The sequence below is a fragment of the Pseudorca crassidens genome, chromosome 1 (genome assembly GCF_039906515.1).
Source record: "Pseudorca crassidens isolate mPseCra1 chromosome 1, mPseCra1.hap1, whole genome shotgun sequence".
NCBI lineage: Eukaryota > Metazoa > Chordata > Mammalia > Artiodactyla > Delphinidae > Pseudorca > Pseudorca crassidens.
Genome location: NC_090296.1, coordinates 15,774,069 through 15,793,503, shown reverse-complemented (window position 1 = coordinate 15,793,503; position 19,435 = coordinate 15,774,069). Strand labels below are relative to the sequence as shown.

At 36.9% G+C, this 19,435-nt stretch overlaps 1 protein-coding gene across 5 annotated transcripts in view; it reads right to left on the bottom strand.

The window, feature by feature from the left end:
• The window catches only part of EML5 (EMAP like 5), a 166,215-nt gene that overhangs the window by 99,594 nt on the left and 47,186 nt on the right, over window positions 1-19,435 (bottom strand). For all 5 annotated transcript variants that reach the window (XR_010941171.1, XM_067728372.1, XM_067728383.1 and 2 more), the window contains exons 6-7: window positions 18,818-18,953; window positions 17,315-17,516 (exon numbers count right to left, since the gene is read on the bottom strand). Coding sequence is in view for 4 of the 5 variants with exons in the window: in XM_067728372.1 (XP_067584473.1) it covers window positions 17,315-17,516; window positions 18,818-18,953 (338 nt within the window). In the remaining variant the exon portion in view is untranslated. The remainder of the gene's footprint in view (window positions 1-17,314; window positions 17,517-18,817; window positions 18,954-19,435) is intronic.

Genomic DNA, 19,435 nt, shown 5'->3' with positions numbered 1-19,435 from the left:
TTGCTGGGTCATATGGTAGTTCTATTTTTAGGTTTTTGAGGAACCTCCATACTGTTCTCCATAGTGGCTGTATCAATTTACATTCCCACCAACAGTGCAAGAGGGTTCCCTTTTCTCCACACCCTCTCACGCATTTATTGTTTGTAGATTTTTTGATGATGGCCATTCTGACCGGGGTGAGGTGATACCTCATTGTAGTTTTGACTTGCATTTCTCTAATGATTAGTGATGTTGAGCATCCTTTCATGTGTTTGTTGGCAATCTGTATATCTGCTTTGGAGAAATGTCTATTTAGATCTTCTGCCCATTTTTCGATTGGGTTGTTTGTTTTTTTGAGATTTAGCTACATGAGCTGCTTGTATATTTTGGAGATTACTGCTTTGTAAGTTGCTTCGTTTGCAAATATTTTATCCCATTCTGAGGATGGTGTTTTCGTCTTGTTTATGGTTTCCTTAGCTGTGCAAAAGCTTTGAAGTTTCATTAGGTCCCATTTGTTTATGTTTGTTTTTATTTCCATTTCTCCAGGAAGTGGGCCAAAAAGGATCTTGCTGTGATTTATGTCATAGAGTGTCCTGCCTATGTTTTCCCCTAAGAGTTTTATAGTGCCTGGCCTTACATTTAAGTCTTTAATCCATTTTGAGTTCATTTTTGTGTATGGTGCTAGGGAGTGTTCTAATTTCATTCTTTTACATGTAGTTGTCCAGTTGTCCCAGCACCACTTATTGAAGAGGCTGTCATTTGCCATTGTGTATTCTTGCCTCCTTTATCAAAGATAAGGTGACCATATGTGCGTGGGTTTATCTCTGGGCTTTCTATCCTGTTCCATTGATCTATATTTCTGTTTTTGTGCCACTACCACACTGTCTTGATTACTGTGGCTTTGTAGTATAGTCTGAAGTCAGGGAGCCTGATTCCTCCTGCTCCGTTTTTCTACCTCAAGATTGCTTTGGCTATTCGGGGTCTTCTGTGTTTCCACAGAAACTGTGAAATTTTTGTTCTAATTCTGTGAAAAATGCCAGTGGTAGTTTGATAGGGATTGCATTGAATCTGTAGATTGATTTGGGTAGTACAGTCATTTTCACAATATTGATTCTTCCAATCCAAGAACATGGTGTATCTCCATCTGTTTGTATCACCTTTAATTTCTTTCATCACTACCTTATAGTTTTCGGCATACAGGTCTTTTGTCTCCTTAGGTAGGTTTATTCCTAGATATTTTATTCTTTCTGTTGCAAGGGTAAGTGGGAGTGTTTCCTTAATTTCTCTTCCAGATTTTCATCATTAGTGTATAGGAATGAAAGAAATTTCTGTGTATTAATTGTGTATCCTGCTACTTTACCAAATTCATTGATCAGCTCTAGTAGTTTTCTGGTAGTATCTTCAGGATTCTCTACGTACAGTATCATGTCATCTGCAAACAGTGACAGTTTTACTTCTTCTTTTCCGATTTGGATTCCTTTTATTTCTTTTTCTTCTCTGACTGCTGTGGCTAAAAATTCCAAAACCATGTTGAATATTAGTGGTGAGAGTGGGCAGCCTTGTCTTGTTCCTGATCTTAGTGAAAATGGTTTCAGTTTTTCAGCATTGAGAATGATGTTGGCTGTGGCTCTGTCATATATGGCCTTAATTATGTTGAGGTAAGTTCCCTCTATGCGTACTTTCTGGAGAGTTTTTATCATAAATGGGTGTTGAATTTTGTTGAAAGCTTTTTCTACACCTACTGAGATGATGATATGGTTTTTCTCCTTCAAATTGTGAATATGGTGTATCACATTGATTGATTTACTATACTGAAGAATCCTTGCATTCCCGGGATAAACCCCACTTGATTATGGTGTATGATTCTTTTAATGTGCTGCTGGATTGTTTGCTAGTATTTTGTTAAGAAGTTTTGCATCTATGTTCATCAGTGATATTGGCCTGTAGTTTTCTTTTTTTGTGCCATCCTTGTGTGGTTTTGGTAGCAGGGTGATTGTGGCCTCATAGAATGAGTTTGGGAATGTTCCTCCCTCTGCTATATTTTGGAAGAGTTTGAGAAGGATAGGTGTTAGCTCTTCTCTAAATGTTTGATAGAATTCTCCTGTGAAGTCATCTTGTCCTGGGCTTTGGTTTGTTGGAAGATTTTTAATCACCGTTTCAATTTCAGTGCTTGTGATTGGTCTGTTTATATTTTCTATTTCTTCCTCATTCAGCCTCAGAAGATTGTGCTTTTCTAAGAATTTGTCCATTTCCTTCAGGTTGCCCATTTTATTGGCATATAGTTGCTTATAGTAATCTCTCATGATCCTTTGTATTTCTGCAGTGTCAGTTGTTACTTCTCCTTTTTCATTTCTAATTCTGCTGATTTGATTTTTTTCTTGATGAGTCTGGCTAATGGTTTACCAATTTTGTTTATCTTTTCAAAGAACCAGCTTTTAGTTTTATTGATCTTTGCTGTCATTTCCTTCATTTCTTTTTCATTTATTTCTGATCTGATCTTTATGATTTCTTTCCTTCTGCTGACTTTGGGGTTTTTTTGTTCTTCTTTCTCTAATTGCTTTAGGTGTAAGGTTAGGTTGTTTATTTGAGATTTTTCTTGTTCCATGAGGTAGGATTATATTGCTATAAACTTCCCTCTTAGAACTGCTTTTGGTGCATCCCACAGGTTTTGGGTTGTCGTGTTTTCATTGTCATTTGTTTCTAGGTATTTTTTGATTTCCTCTTTGATTTCTTCAGTGATCTCTTGGTTATTCAGTAGTGTATTGTTTAGTCTCCATGTTTTTTTTTGTTTTGTTTTGTTTTTTACAGATTTTTTCCTGTAATTGATATCTAGTCTCATAGCACTGTGGTCAGAAAAGATACTTGATACGATTTCAATTTTCTTAAACTTACCAAGGGTTGACTTGTGACCCAAGATATGATCTATCCTGGAGAATGTTCCATGATCACTTGAGAGGAGAGTGTAATCTGCTGTTTTGGGATGGAATGTCCTATAAATATCAATTAAATCCATCTTGGTTAATGTATCATTTAAAGCTTGTGTTTCCTTATTTATTTTCATTTTGGATCATCTGTCCTTTGGTGAAAGTGGGGTGTTAAAGTCCCCTACTATTATTGTGTTATTGTCGATTTCCCCTTTTATGGCTGTTAGCATTTGCCTTATGTATTGAGGTGCTCCTATGTTGGATGTGTAAATATTTACAATTGTTATATCTTCTTCTTAGATTGATCCCTTGATCATTATGTAGTGTCCTTCTTTGTCTCTTGTAATAGTCTTTATTGTAAAGTCTATTTTGTCTGATATGAGAATTGCTACTACAGCTTTCTTTTGATTTCCATTTGCATGGAATATCTTTTTCCATCCCCTCACTTTCAGTCTGTATGTGTCCCTAGGTCTGAAGTGGGTCTCTTGTAGTCAGCATATATATGGGTCTTGTTTTTGTATCCATTCAGCCAGTCTGTGTTTTTTGGTTGGAACACTTAATCCATTTACATTGAAGGTAATTATTGATATGTATGTTCCTATTACCATTTTCTTAATTGTTCTGGGTTTTTATTGTAAGTCTTTTCCTTCTCTTGTGTTTCCTGCCTAGAGAAGTTCCTTTAGCATTTGTTGTAGAGCTGGTTTTGTGGTGCTGAATTCTCTTAGCTTTTGCTTGTCTGTAAAGATTTTAATTTCTCTGTCGAACCTGAATGAGATCCTTGCTAAGTAGAGTAATCTTGGTTGTAGCTTTTTCCCTTTCATCACTTTAAATATGTCCTGCCACTCCCTTCTGGCTTTCAGAGTTTCTGCTGAAAGATCAGTTGTTAACCTTATGGGGATTCCCTTGTATGTTAATTGTTGATTTTCCCTTGCTGTTTTTAATTTTTCTTTGTATTTAATTTTTGATAATTTGATTAATATGTTTCTTGTCTTATGTATTGAGGTGCATGTTTCTCCCTGGGTTTATCCAGTATGGGACTCACTGCACCTATTGGACTTGATTGACTATTTCCTTTCCCATATTAGGGAAGTTTTCAACTATAATCTCTTCAAATATTTTCTCAGTCCCTTTCTTTTTCTCTTCTTCTGGGACCCCCTATAATTCGAATGTTGTTGCATTTAATGTTGTCCCAGAGGTCTCTGAGACTGTCCTCATTTCTTTTCATTCTTTTTTCTTAATTCTGTTCTGCAGTAGTTGTTTCCACTATTTTATCTTTTAGGTCACTTACCCGTTCTTCTGCCTCAGTTATTCTGCTATTGATTCCTTCTAGAGAATTTTTAATTTCATTTATTGTTTTGTTCATCATTGTTTGTTTGCTCTTTAGTTCTTCTAGGTCCTTGTTAAACGTTTCTTGTATTTTCTCCATTCTATTTCCAAGATTTTGGATCATCTTTACTATCATTACTCTGATTTCTTTTTCAGGTAGACTGCCTATTTTCTCTTCAGCTGTTTGTTCTGGTGGGTTTCTACCTTGCTCCTTCATCTAATGTATACTTCTCTGTCTTCTCATTTTGCTTAACTTACTGTGTTTGGGGTCTCATTTTTGCAGGCTGCGGGTTTGTAGTTCCCATTGTTTTTGATGTCTGCCCCCAATGGATGAGGATGGTTCAGTGGCTTGTGTAGGCTTCCTGGTGAAGTGGACTGGTGTCTGTGTTCTGATGGATGAGGCTGGATCTTGTCTCTCTGGTGTGCAGGGCTGTGTCCGGCAGTGTGTTTTGGGGTGTCTATGAACTTATAATTTTAGGCAGCCTCCCTGCTAATGGGTGGGGTTGTGTTCCTGTCTTGCTAGTTGTTTGGCATGGGGTGGCCAGCACTGTAGCTTGCTCGTTGTTGGGTGGAGCTAGGTCTATCGTTGAGACGGAGATCTCTGGGAGAGCTCTTGCCAAATGATATTACATGGGGCCAGGAGGTCTCTGGTGGTCCAATGTCCTGAACTCGGCTCTCCCACCTCCGAGGCTCAGGTCTGACAGCAAGCCAGAGCACCAAGACCTTGTCAGCCATACGGCTATTTTGGACTCAGCCGAATATGGAGCAAAGCAACAAAATGGATTGGATCAGTGACTCTCAATTTTTAGGGCATCAGAACCACTTGGAGGGCTTGTGAAAACACAGGTTGCTGGGCTGCACCTCAGAATTTCTGGGGCAGAATTTTTCATTCAGACTTTTCTGATTCTGACCTTTTGGCCTAGAGAAAAGTTTGACTGTTTCTGAGCTGTCTGGCTCTGCAGAACATTGCTCTCTCCCCAGCTCTAGGAATATTCTTCTGCCTTACTCACTGGGGGCTGTGGGAGGATGAGCTGGGGCCCTGTACTTCCAATTAGCCAGATGAGGAAACTGAAGTTGAGAGCAACCAGAAAACTTGCCCCAGGTACACAGGGTGTAAGAAGTAGACTCAGGTGCCAAATCAAGTCCTCTACCAACAGGGCCACTGTCATGCTGCCTCTTCTTGTCTTGAAGATAATGAAGCAGAGTCTCCGGTCCAGGTGGTCTCAACATCATATTACTCTCTAAAGGCGAGTCCTCGGAACCAGCTACTACTGTGGGAGCAGTGGGCAGGATACCAGAATCTTTTATTTTTAAGACGATGTAATAACATTAATTTTTTCCAATCATTCATTTTAGGTGGATGATTTCTACCCTGATTAAAGGCGAGATACATATATAGTATAGTGGTGTATGGTATACACCATATTTAGTCTTTTAAGAATAACACTTCAGATTATGCAAATTTAGTCTTTTCCAGACCCTAATGTTAGAAAGCTGTAACAAGAAGTAAAAAATGCCCATTGTTTGAAAGTTAAGTATTACACTTCCAAATAACATAAAGGACAAAGACCAAAATTCTAATGAAAACTAGTAACATTTTAGAAATAAATTACAACAGAAGTATTTCATATCAAAACTTGTGGGATATAGCTGAAATAGTACTTAGGGAGAAATTTAAATGCAGATATTATCAAAATAAAGGCTACAACTTAATGAACGAGCATCTACTCTCAAAGGTTAGGAAAAGATCAGCAAAACTAAGTATATTTTTAAACATTTTATAGCAGTATCTTATTTTTAAAAATTCTATTTGTTTTTGCTGTTTTCTATGATTTTGTATATTGTTTCTATATCCAGGAATTTTGCTAAATTCTCTTTTTAATTCCAATAATTTCTCTGTATTTTCCTTTTAATTCTCTACATATACAATTATAACACCTGCAAATGACAGTTGTTTCTTCCTTTCTATTCAAAAATCTCTCTCTCTCTCTCTCTATATATATATACATCTATTGAAAATATATACACATATACACACATATACATATATATATACACATATATATATATTTAGGCTCACTGTGCTGACAAACACTTCTAGTCTGTAGCTGAATATAACAGTGAAGAATAAAATAATGAAAAATATAATGGTGAAAGTGGGCACCATTTTCTTCTTCCTCATTTTAAAGGAAAACTTTCAGTGTTTCAACATTAAACATGATACTTCCTGATGACTTTCTATGCCCACAGATTGTGGGCCACACTGGGCCCACTGCCTGTCTTTGTATAGTCTACGAGCTAAGAATGGTTTTGCATTTTTTTAATTGAAGTATAGTTGATTTACAATATTGTGTTAGTTTCAGGTATACAGCATAGTGATTCAGTTATTATTTTTTTTGCAGATTATATTCCATTATAGGTTATTATAAGATACTGAATATAATTCCCTGTGCTATACAGTAAATTCTTATTGTTTATTTTATGTAGAGTGGTTTGTATGTGGTAATACCATACTCCTAATTTGTCCCCCGACCCGCTTTGGTGACCGTAAGCTTCTTTTTTTTAAAATAAATTTATTTATTAATAAATAATTTTATTTTATTTATTATTTATTTATTAAATTTATTAAATTTATCAAAATAAATTTATTTATTTATTTTTGGCTGCATTGGGTCTTTGTTGCTGCACACGGGCTTTCTCTAGTTGCAGTGAGTGGGGGCTGCTCTTCGTTGTGGTGCAAGGGCTTCTCATCACAGTGGCTTCTCTTGTTGTGGAGCACAGGTTCTAGGTGCTCAGGCTTCAGTAGTTGCGGCCCGTGGGCTCAGTAGAAAACAGAGAAAATTCTCTGATTTATGTCAGAGAATGTTATGCCTATGTTCTCTTCTAGGAGTTTTATGGTATCGTGTCTTACACTTAGGTTTTTAAACCATTTTGAATTTATTTTTGTATATGTTGTCAGGGAATGTTCTAATTTTATTAATTTACATGCAGCTGTCCAGCTTTCCTAACATCACCTGTTGAAGAGATTATCTTTCCTCCACTGTATATTCTTGTCTCCTTTGTCGTAGATTGACCACAGGTGCATAGTTTATTCCTGGGTTCTCTATTCGATTCCATTGATCTATATGTCTGTTTTTGTGTCAGTTGCATGCTGTTTTGATTACTGCAGCTTGTAGTATAGTCTGAAGTCTGAAAGGATTATACCTCCAGCTTTGTTCTTTTTTTCTCAGGATTTCTTTGGCAATTCTGGGTTCATATACATTTTAGGATTATTTGTTCTAGTTCTGTGAAAAATGTCATAGGTATTTTGATAGGGATTGCATTTAATCTGTAGATTGCTTTGGGTCGTATGGACATTTTTAACAATATTAATTTTTCCAATCCAAAAGCATGGTATATTTTTCCATTTCTTTGAATCATCTTCAATTTCCTTTTTCAATATTTTGTAGTTTTCAGTGCATAGGTCTTTCACCTCCTCCGTTAAGCTTATTCCTAGTTATTTTTTCTTTGATGTGATTTTAAATGGAATTTTAAAAATTTTTTTCTTTCTGATATTTCATTATTAGTATAAAGAAATGCAACAGATTTCTGTATATTAATCTTGTATCCTGCTACCATGATAAATTCATTTATTAGTTCTAATAGTTTTTGTGTGAAGACTTCAGGGTTCTCTATGTAGAGTATCATGTCATTTCCAAATAGTTACAGTTTTATCTCTTCCTTTATAATTTGGATACCTCATTTCTTTTTCTTGTCTGATTTGTGTGGCTACGACTTCCAATACTATGTTGAATAGAAGTGGTGAGATTGGGCATCCTTGTCTTGTTTTTGAATTTAGTGGGAAAGCATTTAGCTTTTCACTGTTGAGTATTACATTGGCTGTAGGCTTGTCATAAGCAGCTTTTATGATGTTGAGATATGTTCCCTCTATACCCACTTTGGTGAGAGTTTTTATCATGAATGGATACTGAATTTTTTTAAATGCTTTTTCTGCATCTGTTGAGTTGATCATGTGGGTTTTGTCTTTTCTTTTGTTAATACAGTGCATCACAATGATTAATTTGAGTATGCTGAACTATCCTTGTGACCCTGGAATGAATCCAATTTCATCATGGTGTATGATCCTCTTAATGTATTGCTGGATTCGGTTTGCTAATATTTTGTTGAGGATTTTTGCATCTGTATTCATCAAAGATTATTGACTGGTAATTTTTTTTCTGTAGTGTCTCCGTCTGGTTTTGGTATCTGGGTGATGGTTGCCCCACAGAATTAATTTGGGAATGTTCCCTTCTCTTCAATTTTTTGGAATAATTTGAGAAGGACAGGTATAAATTCTTTGTATGTTTGGTAGAATTCCCCAGTGAAGCCATCTGGTCCTAGACTTTGGTTTGCAGGGAGGCTGCTTTTTTGTTTTTGTTTTTACTACAGATTCTATCTCACTTCTAGTGATTGGTATGTTCAAATTATGTGTTTCTTCTTGATTCAGTTATAGCAGTTATACTGCTATATGGATAACTACTGTTATCCATTTCTTCTAGGTTGTCCAATTTGTTGGCATGTAACTGTTCATAGTATGCTCTTATGATTTTTTAGTATTTCTGTGGTATCAGTTGTTATTTCTCCTCTTTCATTTCTTATTTGTTTAGTTGGATCCTCTTTTCTTCTTGGTGAGTCTGCCTGGAGGTCTGTCAATTTTGTTCATCTTTTCAAAATACCAGCTCTTGGTTTTATTGATCTATTGGTTTTTTTGATCTCTATTTATTTCCTCTCTGATCTTTATTATTTCCTTCCTTCTACTGCCTTTGGGTTTTGTTTGTTCTTTTTCCAATTCTTTTAGTTGGTAGGTTAGGTTGTTTGAGATTTTTCCTGTTTCTTGAATAAGGGCTGTATCACTATGAACTTCCCTCCTAGAACTGTTTTTGCTGCATCCATAGATTCTGTAAAGATGTGTTTTCATTTTTGTTTGTCTCTAGGTATTTTATGATTTCTTCTTTGATTTCATTATTGACGCATTGGATTTTTAGTAGCATGTTGTTTAGTATCCAAGTGGTTGTTCTTTTCCTGTTTTTCATTCTGTGGTTGATTTCTAGTTTCATACTGTTGGGGTCAGAAAAAATGCTTGAAATAATTTCTATTCTCTTAAATTTACTGAGGCTTGTTTTCTGACCTAATGTGTGGTCCATCCTAAAGAACATTCCATGCACAACTGGAAAGAAAGTGTACTCTTTTTTGGATGTAGTGTCCTGTAGATATTAATTAAGTCCAACTAATCTACTACGTCATTTAGGACCTCTGTTGCCTTATTAATTTTCTGTCCGGATGATCTGTCCATTGATGTCAGTGGAGTGTTAAAGTCTCCTACTATTATTGTGTTATTGTCAATTTCTCCCTTTATGTCTGTATTTGTTTTATATACGTAGGTGCTCCTATATTGGGAGCATGTATGTTAATGAGTATAATATTCTCCTCTTGTACTGATTCCTTTATCACTATACAATGCCCTTCTTTATCTTTCTATTTATTTATTTATTTATTTGGTTGCACCGGTTCTTAGTTTCAGCAGGCAGGCTCCTTAGTTGCAGCCTGCCTGGTCCTTAGTTGCAGCACGTGGGCTACTTAGTTGCAGCAGGTGGGCTCCTTAGTTGCGGCTTGCCGGCTCCTTAGTTGTGGCACATGGGCTCCTTAGTTGTGGCTCAACAGCTCCTTAGTTGTGGCATGCAGCCTCCTTAGTTGTGGCAATGTGAACTCTTAGTTGTGGCATGCATGTGGGATCTAGTTCCCTGACCAGGGATTGAAACCGGGCCCCCTGCATTGGAAGGTGAAGTCTTAACCACTGGACTGCCAGCGAAGTCCCCCTATTACGTGTTTTTGATTTGTTGTTACCACAGAGTTCTAGTGTGTTGACTTATAACTATATCTACTTGCTTTAAACTGACAGTCATTCAAGTTCAAACACATTACACAAGATCTACATTTTATATTCCCCTCCCCCACATTTCGTAATTTTGATGTTCTATTTTACATTTTCATGCTTTTATTTTACTGTTTATTATAATCATAATCACTTATACAATTTTTTTTACTGTTTTTTCATCTACATCTTGCTCATTTAAGTGACCTTCAATCCTTACTATATATTGCCTTTCCTATTGTGATTTTTCCCTTGCCTATAGATTCTTGCTTCTTTTCTATTTAGAGAAGCTCCTTCAATATTTCTTTCAGGATAGGTGTAGTATTGCTGAAATCTTCTAATTTTTGCTTGTCTGAGAAATTCTTTATCCCTCCTTCTATTCTAAATGATAATCTTGCTGGGTAGAGTATCCTAGGTTGCAGGTTTTTCCCTCAGGACTTTGAATATATCATGTTATTCCATTCTGGCCTGCAAAATTTCTGCAGAGAAATCAGCGTTATCTTTATGGAAGTTCCCTTGTAATGGACTCTTTGTTTTTCTCTTGCTGTATTTAGAACCCTCTCTTTAACTTTTACCATTTTAATTATGATATGTCTACATGTGGGTCTGTTTGGGTTCATCTTGTTTGGGACCCTTTGTGCTTCCTGTACCTGTGTATGTTTCCTTCTTTAGGTTTGGGAAGTTTTCAGCTATAATTTCTTTAAATACATTTTTGATCCCCTTCTCTCCCATTTCTCCTTCTGGAACTCCTATTATGCATAGGTTGGCACATTTTATATTATCCCATAGGTCTCATATATTGCTTTTTTTTTTTCATTTGTCTTTCTCTCTGCTGTTCTGATTGGGTGATGTCCATTATTCTATCTTCCAGATCACACATTCTTCTGTGTCATTTAGTTGGCTATTTGTTGCTTCTAGATTGGTTTTTACCTCAGCAATTGAGTTGTCCTTTTTTTTTTTCTTTTTTTTTTTTGAATTGTCTATTTTTGACTGGTTTATCTTTACAGTTTCTAGTTCCTTGTTACAGTGATCTGCTTTCCTATCAATAATCCTCCTTAATTCAGTTAGCATTTTTATTATCACCTTTTTGAACTTGGGGTCTGGTAGACTGGTGAGCTCTCTTTCATTATTTGTTCCTTCAGGGAATTGCTCTTGTTCTTTCAATTGGGAGTAGTCCGTCTGCCTTTTCATTTTACTTAACTTTCTCTGTCTCTATGAATTTAGGAGAGACTGTTATTGACTACAATCTTATAGGGATGTTTTTATGTGGGAGTGTCCCTGTGCAGACTATGTGTGTCCAATGCCTTTGGTGCAAGGGCTGGTTTTGGTGTGAATGCCAGCCACATCTTTCCTCAGGGTATGCTGGCCATTATCCTCTTGATCGGGAGGGGGTGGGGGTGGGGGGGAGGGGGGTGGCAGTTGGTGCTGGAGGATCTAAAGCCTGTTCAGGGCATAAGGCAGGACTCCCTCTCTGCTCCATGGCTATTGCCACCCTGTCAGGGACAGGGTCTTCTCCTCAGTTGTCGGAGTAGAAGCCCTGAGGGTCGGGCTTGACCAGGCTCTGTTGCCCCTGAGTGTGTGCCCTGCCCCAAAGGAAGTGAGTGCTGAAGCGAATGAGGCCTGTGCACTCACAGAGGACCTACATGCCGCCTGTGTAGGCATCTGCGGCTCCACTTAGAAGCAGGCTGAGGTTGCATCCCTTCCTCTGTTGTGTTCATCCCAGATCTAGCACAAGGCTATAGTGTGGAGTAGGCTGGGGGTCAGGGTACTGTGGCTGCAGGAATTGAGGCTGCACTGCTGCCAGAGATATGGGCTGCCTCTGTGGCAGTCTTCTCCCAGGACTCGTCTGCCCCAGATCTAACGCTAATCTGCAGTGTGCAGTGAGTGGGAACAGGGCACTCTCACTGGGAGACCAACTGCTGCATGCTCCTGTGTGTGCTGACAAGGGTCACCGCCACCCCAGGCCCACAGTCTGTCTCTGCGTCTTTTCCCAGAGCCTGGTTGGCCCAGATCTCATGCCAGGCTGTGGTATGGAGCAAGCGGGGCCAGGGTGTTTGCCCCATTCAGACTGGGGAGTATGGTGAGGTGGCAGACACCAGTGCAGGGCTCTCTCCACCCTGACTATTGGCAAGTCAGCATGTGCACGCTCCTTGCAAGTAGAGTCTAGGCTGCTCTAGCCCTTCTGTCTGTCCCAGTAGTTCTCCCAGAAGGTAAGGGGGCTTGTCTCCTCTGCGCAGTTCTTAGGACTGGGATGCCCAGATGTAGCTCAACCTGCTTGCTCTCCAAGGCAAGGGTCCTTCCATGCAGACCTTCTCCTTTCAGATCCTTCCCAGGGGTGCAGGTCCTGACCTGATATCTTTTTTTTCCATCCTACCCAGTTATAGAAAAATATTTCTTGCAGTTTTGGTTGTATGGGAGTTCTGTCAGTTTCCAGTTAGTTTTCCATGAGAATTACTCCACATGTAGATGTATTTTTGACGTGTTTGTGGGGGAAGGTGAGCTCCATGTCTTCCTACTCTGCCATCTTGATCCCCCTCCTTGCTTTTACATTTTTAAACGGTTGAAAACATTTTTCAAAGAATGACATTTTGAGACATGAGAAAATTATATGAAATTCAAATTTCAGAGTCCATAGATCAATTTTTATGGGAACACAGCCACACTGGTTTGTGTTCATATTGTCTATGGCTCCCTTCATACTACAGAGGTGGACCTGAGTGCTTGCAAAACAGACAGTAGATGGTATGTGACACAGATCACCTTGCACTACTTTGGTGCACTACAAATTGCAGTGACACAATTATAACCTGATAGAATTCTGAGTCCTATGTGTATTGTCACATCATGGCATTTTATTATTTCCAGCAGAAACCCATCATGTCAAAACAAGAGAAAAAAAAGAGAAAAGTGAACTTCAAATGTTGTGTTTTTAAGGCAGTGGAGTGTGGATTACACCGCTATTGAATTAGATGGTAATGCATTATGTTTATTATGCAATGACAGAATACAAAGATACATTAACATTACCAGACTAAGCACTCATCACAATATTTTCAACTCACAGGAAAGCAATGGTCAGAAAAATCAGAAATTTAAAATTATAGCAGAATGAGGTTTTACTTACAAAAGTAAGTTTCTGAGTGGCTCATTTGTTAGACAAGCAAAGAAACTGTCTATTGGTAATGTATTAACTAAATCATTTTAGATTGCAGTAGCTGAAGAAATGTGTCCAAAAAAAAAACCTTGTTTAAGACAATTAGCCTTTTGGCAAGAACAGTTGCTTAAAGAGTTGAGTGTGTTGGGAATAACACCAACAGTTAATTTAAAACAAGGCAAATACTTTTGAGTGGTTTTCTTTGAGTCTTGATAAGTCAACAGATGTTACTAATACAACTCAGTTGTTTATTTGAGGAGTCAATGGCAAGTTTGAAGTGATAAAGAATTAGCTTCTACGAATAGTTTGCATGAAACAACTACATGCTAGAATATTTTCAAAGACATTAGTGAGAAAGCAATAATCCAATACAATGTATTTTTATACCACATTGGGGTATAAAAATATGTATGGGGAAAAATGGCTTGGACAAATTTACAAATTTACTTAAAAATGTAAGTTGTTTAAAGCCTATGAGTATTCACTGTATTATTCTTTTGCAAGTATTTTGCACACACACACACACACACACACACACACACACACACTTGAATCATGTGTTTTAGAACCAATGGTGTTAATGGTGAACTTCATCTTCTCCAGTGGATTTAACCATTACTGTTTCTGAGTTTTTATCAGGAACAGTAGCTAAAAATCCTGACTTGCCCACACAGCAGGTTAATGGCTTAGCAATGGTAAAGTTTTATTATGATATTTTGATCTCAGAGCCAAGACTGAAATTTTTCTAAATCAAAATTGCCCTCAACTACCATTATTATTATTATTATTATTTTGGCTGTGCTGCATGGCATGTGGGATCTTACTTCCCTGACCAGGGATCAAACCTGTGCCCCCTGCATCAGGAGCACATAGTCTTAACCACTGGATTGCCAGGGAACTCCCTCAACTACCATTATTAAACACTGAATGGCTTTAGAAATTAGCTTTTGCTGCACATTTGATACTGTTTCTTAATAAATTCAACCTAAAATTATAAGGCAAAAGCAGAACTTATTTGAAACCGTTGGAAGGAAGGAAGGGAGGAAGGGAGGGAGGGAGAAAAGAAAAGAAACAACAGCCCCAAAATGGAGTCACTTGTGCTAAGCCTCACATCAACAAACCAAAACTTAATAACTAACCTAACTGCAGTTTCAGCTTCTCCCAGGAGTGGAATTTTAAACCAATCAGTCTGGAATTTCCTGATCAACAGTAATGAGGTAATCTGCATGATAGATTGATCACCCCCACCCCCCTACCCCCACCCCCAACCCCCGCCTCCTTCAAAGGAAGGTGACCTTGCCTGAAATAATCCTTTCTTTTGTTTTTGACTTTCTTGTCCCACTCTTTTTCTGCCTTCAAAAACCTTCCATTTTGTACAGCTCCTCAGAGCACTTTTCTACTTTCTAGATGGGATGCTGCCCAATTCATGAATCATTTAATAAAGCCATTTAGGTCTTCAAATTTACTCAGCTGAATTTTGTTTTTTAAACAACACTGTGGTAAAGTTATTGGAACAATTAATGTTGTTTGAATAATAACATCAACCTGCTTTATTTACTTCCTGTGCTATCAAAACTTGAAACAAGAAGTAAGATCTCCATCCCCACATAAATCTGCAAGGGATATCTTTTCATAGTCTAATCTATAGTTCTAGCATGGTGTTTTGGACTACTCCCCTTGGGCAAGCCCTGGTCTTGACTTCTGCCCCTATGCCCCAGTAGAAAGCCATAAAGAGCCCAAGTTTAATCAAGGGAAGAAAAATGCCCTCAGTGCAAAATTCCCTTTTTTTTTTTTTCACAACTTGTCTGATAGTTCCTTTAAACTGTTCAAAGAACAGTTTAAAGGTGATTTACATTTTAACCAGCATTTTTAGTTGTTTTCAAAGGAAGAGTTCTTTCTGAATAACTTGCCCACCAGTAATAGAAACAGAAGTCTGAGCAACTGCAAGCAGATAGAATAGTGAGTCTCCAGAGAAAGAGAACCAGGCACGGCCTTGACAGGTCATTTTTGGCCTAGGTCATTTTGTGATCTAAGCCTGGCCACACTGCTTGTCCTTGTACAGGTCTCAGTAATTAATGCCTTAAGGAAACAAAAGAATGCAGAATCAAATGACTGTTATCAATAGCAAAGATAATAAATCAATTGTAAAATCTCCCAGTTCTGTTTCAGTGGTAAAGATTAGCCAGAAGTGCTCAACTACCAGATCAACTGGAACCTAATGGATGATGATTTTGACCTTTTCTGACTCTTGTGATTTCAATCAACTAAAGCTTGGACTCTGTTGACTTTTGCCCTAATTCTATGCTGAATTCTCTTCTGCCCAAGCCCCTTCATGAATATATGCCCTTATCTTAAAACTTCCCCAATTTTGCTATTCGGGGAGACACTGGTTTGGGAAAGGTCCCTGGTGTTCTCCTTACTTGCTTCAAGTAATATAAATCCTTCTCCCAATCTTTGGCTTGATTGTGTCTTTTGGTTCGACACCCACCAAGAGGTGAACCCAGTTTATAGGTACCACAGTTACTTTTTAAAGCACCAGTTGTCCTTTTTTCATAGTTATGTGGCAGCTAATGACAGCAGTCCTCCTAAAATGCAAGAAACTAAACAATAGATCCTAGCAAACCATGTGGGTGAAGTGTAGCCCCACAGAGAGTTTCTATGTGAACCCAGAGCTATGGCATCCCCCACCTACATAAAACTAAGTAACACAGAGAGAGTAAATGGCATGATTGATTAACATACCATTTAAAATATCAGTAGTTATCTAGAAAGAATTAGGTTGCATCCCCACCTCACTTCTTATACTAAAGTAAACTTTACACAGATTAGGAGTTAAACAAAAAATAAACCCACTAATGTACTAGAAAAATGTATTGGAAAACTTTTTAACTTTAGGGAGGATTTCTCTATGCTAGAAAACTCAGAAGTCATAAAAGAAAATGCTGATAAATTCAGCTGCATAAAACAAAACAACAACAAAAACTTCTTCATAGCAAAAAACCTAAACATAGTAAAAAAGCAAGTAACAAAGACATCAAAGTGGAAAAAATATCTCAACTCACATCACTGACCAGTAGTTCCCAAACTTTAGTGTGTATCAGAGCTACCTGGAAAACCCCAAATTGGTGGATTTCTGATACAAGGTCCTGTATAATGCATGATAATTTGCATTTCTTACAAGTTCCCCTGTAATGCTGATGCTGCTGGTCCAGGAATCACACTTTAAAAACCACTCATAGACAAAAGGCTAATTGCTGCTTTCATATGTAGACAGGTGTTAGATCCTATATTAAAATAATTAGAAAAAGACCAATGTACTAATGGAAAATACGCAAAGAGCTTGAACAGACAGGTCAAAGAAAAGGAAATACAACTGTCCTCCAAACGTATGAAAACATACTCAAGACCCCTCAGTATGAGAGAAAAGCATGTTTTCAAAACATAACAAGATATCATTTTTCACCTTTTGGGGTAATAATTAGTGCTGGCAAGGGTGTGGGAAAACAGGCACTGTCACACATTGCTGTAAGGTATGTAAATTGTTATTGCCACTGTGTAAGGCATTATCTACCAAAATTTTAAATGCTTATGTCTTTTGAACACTGTGAAGAATTTACCATAGAAATATTCATATTTACACATGTAAAAAATGGCAAAGGTATAAAGACATTTGCTGCAAGCAGTGTATTTAGAAGCACAATACTGGAAGAACCTAAACTCCCATCAATGATAGATTAATTGAATAAATTACAATACACAGTGGAGTATTATATAGCTGTTAAAAAGGCAATCCTGTACATTTTGATATGGAACAAACTCCAACTTAGGTTTTTAAGAGAAAAACCCAAATCTTATAAATAGTTGTTAATTCTATTAATTTTAAGCACCTATTATGTTCATCTGTTACACCATAAGCAGATAAAATTTTAAACTAAGGGTTTTTTTTTTTAAGTTTTTCTTATGTTTCCCTAAGGACAAATTCAAATTCCAGCCTATGCAATTACTTTATGAATTGCTTACCTGACTGAACGATCATCACTTCCAGTCACGGCCAAAGGTTTAGTAGGATGGACGGCAAGTGCCCAAAGTTCACCTTCACAATGGCCTTGCATAATTAGGAAAGGTTTGTTTCTTTCATGCACCACAATTTCAAAAATTTCGCTGTCCTGTGTTCCAACTAGAATGTGGTCACCTCGCCAACAAACACTCCTTACAGACAAACCTAGTCAAATTGAATTGTATTTAAGATCAGTACTGTAATAACAGAATGCCAATCTGCCTAAACCACTGTTACTTTTTATACCTTAGATATAAGATAAAAGGAAACTGAAAGTCTTGGATCCACACATTTTCTTCATTTATCTGTACTGTTTTCTATGTGGACTATTTCTATTTTTATATACTTAATTTCTACCCATCCTTCAGGGAATACACTCTTCTTCCTTACTGGACAACATCAGTCATAGTCTGACCACTTCCTCAGCCAAAGGCTTATAACAACAGTGTGCATCATCCACAGAGTAATTATTCAGAATTAAAGAACTGTATTATTTTTCTCTTATAATAATCTGACTTTTCTCGTGTTTATATTTCATTTCTTCAATGTGCTCATAAAATCATTAAGAAGAGAGACTTCTACTTTTTCTATATACAATCCCTTTTGTAACCTCAGGAAAGCTAGTGTTTTCCTCAGTTTTCTCATCTATATAGTATGGTCAATATTAAGCTCCTGTGTAACTTACAATGTAAGAATCAAATAAGAAAAAGTGTCAAATTATTTTGTAAACTTTAAAGTACAATAATGCTCAGCAAAACTAATGAAAACGGTATAACAGTTAACACTGGATGATCGTTATGTGCCAGACACTTCTAAATATTTTACATATATTAGCTCATTTAATTCTCTGAAATAGCTACTCTTATTCTCATTTTACAGATGAGGTATGCAGCTCAAGGTCACACATCTAATACTTCCAATCCTCTCTTATAATTCCACACTAGTGTATAATACGTTTACTTTTATAGTGAAAGATTCTGTTTTATTACATCAATTTTTAAAAACCCTCCCAAAGAAAAAATTATCTCCTGATTGCTGACAAATTTGGATGAAGGAAAAACACATATACATGAATTTAAATAATCCTAAACAAAAGTTCCCCTAGCTCTCAACACACTATTTTCAACAGTTTATTTGCTAAACAGTTTTTTTAGCGTTCTAATAGTAAAATATTTTCAAAATTTAAGGTTACCAAAGTAAGTACCTATCACATCTCTCTGTAGGTCCCATTATAACAGGCATTAGACATGAAAAGAACCTCTGTCATAACACTAAACATAGATGGTCTTCAGGCAAAATTTCTCCTCTTCAGCAGAAGGATTTTAATTAAAATGTATACAGTATGAAGGGGCAAATATAAGTCTCATTTATTTTACAAAACATACTTTTAAGTTTACTGAAAGAAACCAACAACCCTTGGTATATTTAGAATTTGCCTAGTAATGAGATATTTGTTTTGTTATTACCTTTGTACCCCTGGTCTGTCTCCCTGAGATCAATCACAGTTATTGGTTTAAAAGTTAAATCCCAAAGACGAATACAGCCATCTCTGCCACCAGTAGCAAAGCCTTCTTCACAAGCATTCATGCTAAAAATTCCCGCCTAGAAGAGGGAATAAAATAATTTAATAATATATACTTTTTAAGAAAATACACTATATATGATGGTAGAAATCCACTTAAAATTTTTTATATGGCATAGGAATAATCAAATACATCAGAAAACACAAAGGATAATCTAGAAACAAATCTATGCATATATAGGAACTCAATATGTGACCAAGGTGGTATTTAATGAGATGGGCATAACATAAAAGAAAATTCAGTTAAACCTTATACCATATATAGAAATGAATTACACAAAAACAAAAACATGCAGACCAAATTCTAAACGTAAAAAATGAAACAAATATATTAGAAGAGTCAGAACACTTACGTAACTTTGGGCTGTGAGAGAACTTTTTTTAAGCGTGGCAGGTTACCCACCAAGGCATAAAGGAAAAATTTTCAATTTTTCGTATGAGAAAAGATATCGTAAAAAAACAAACTGGGGAAATATTTGCATTGTGTATGACTGTCAAAAGG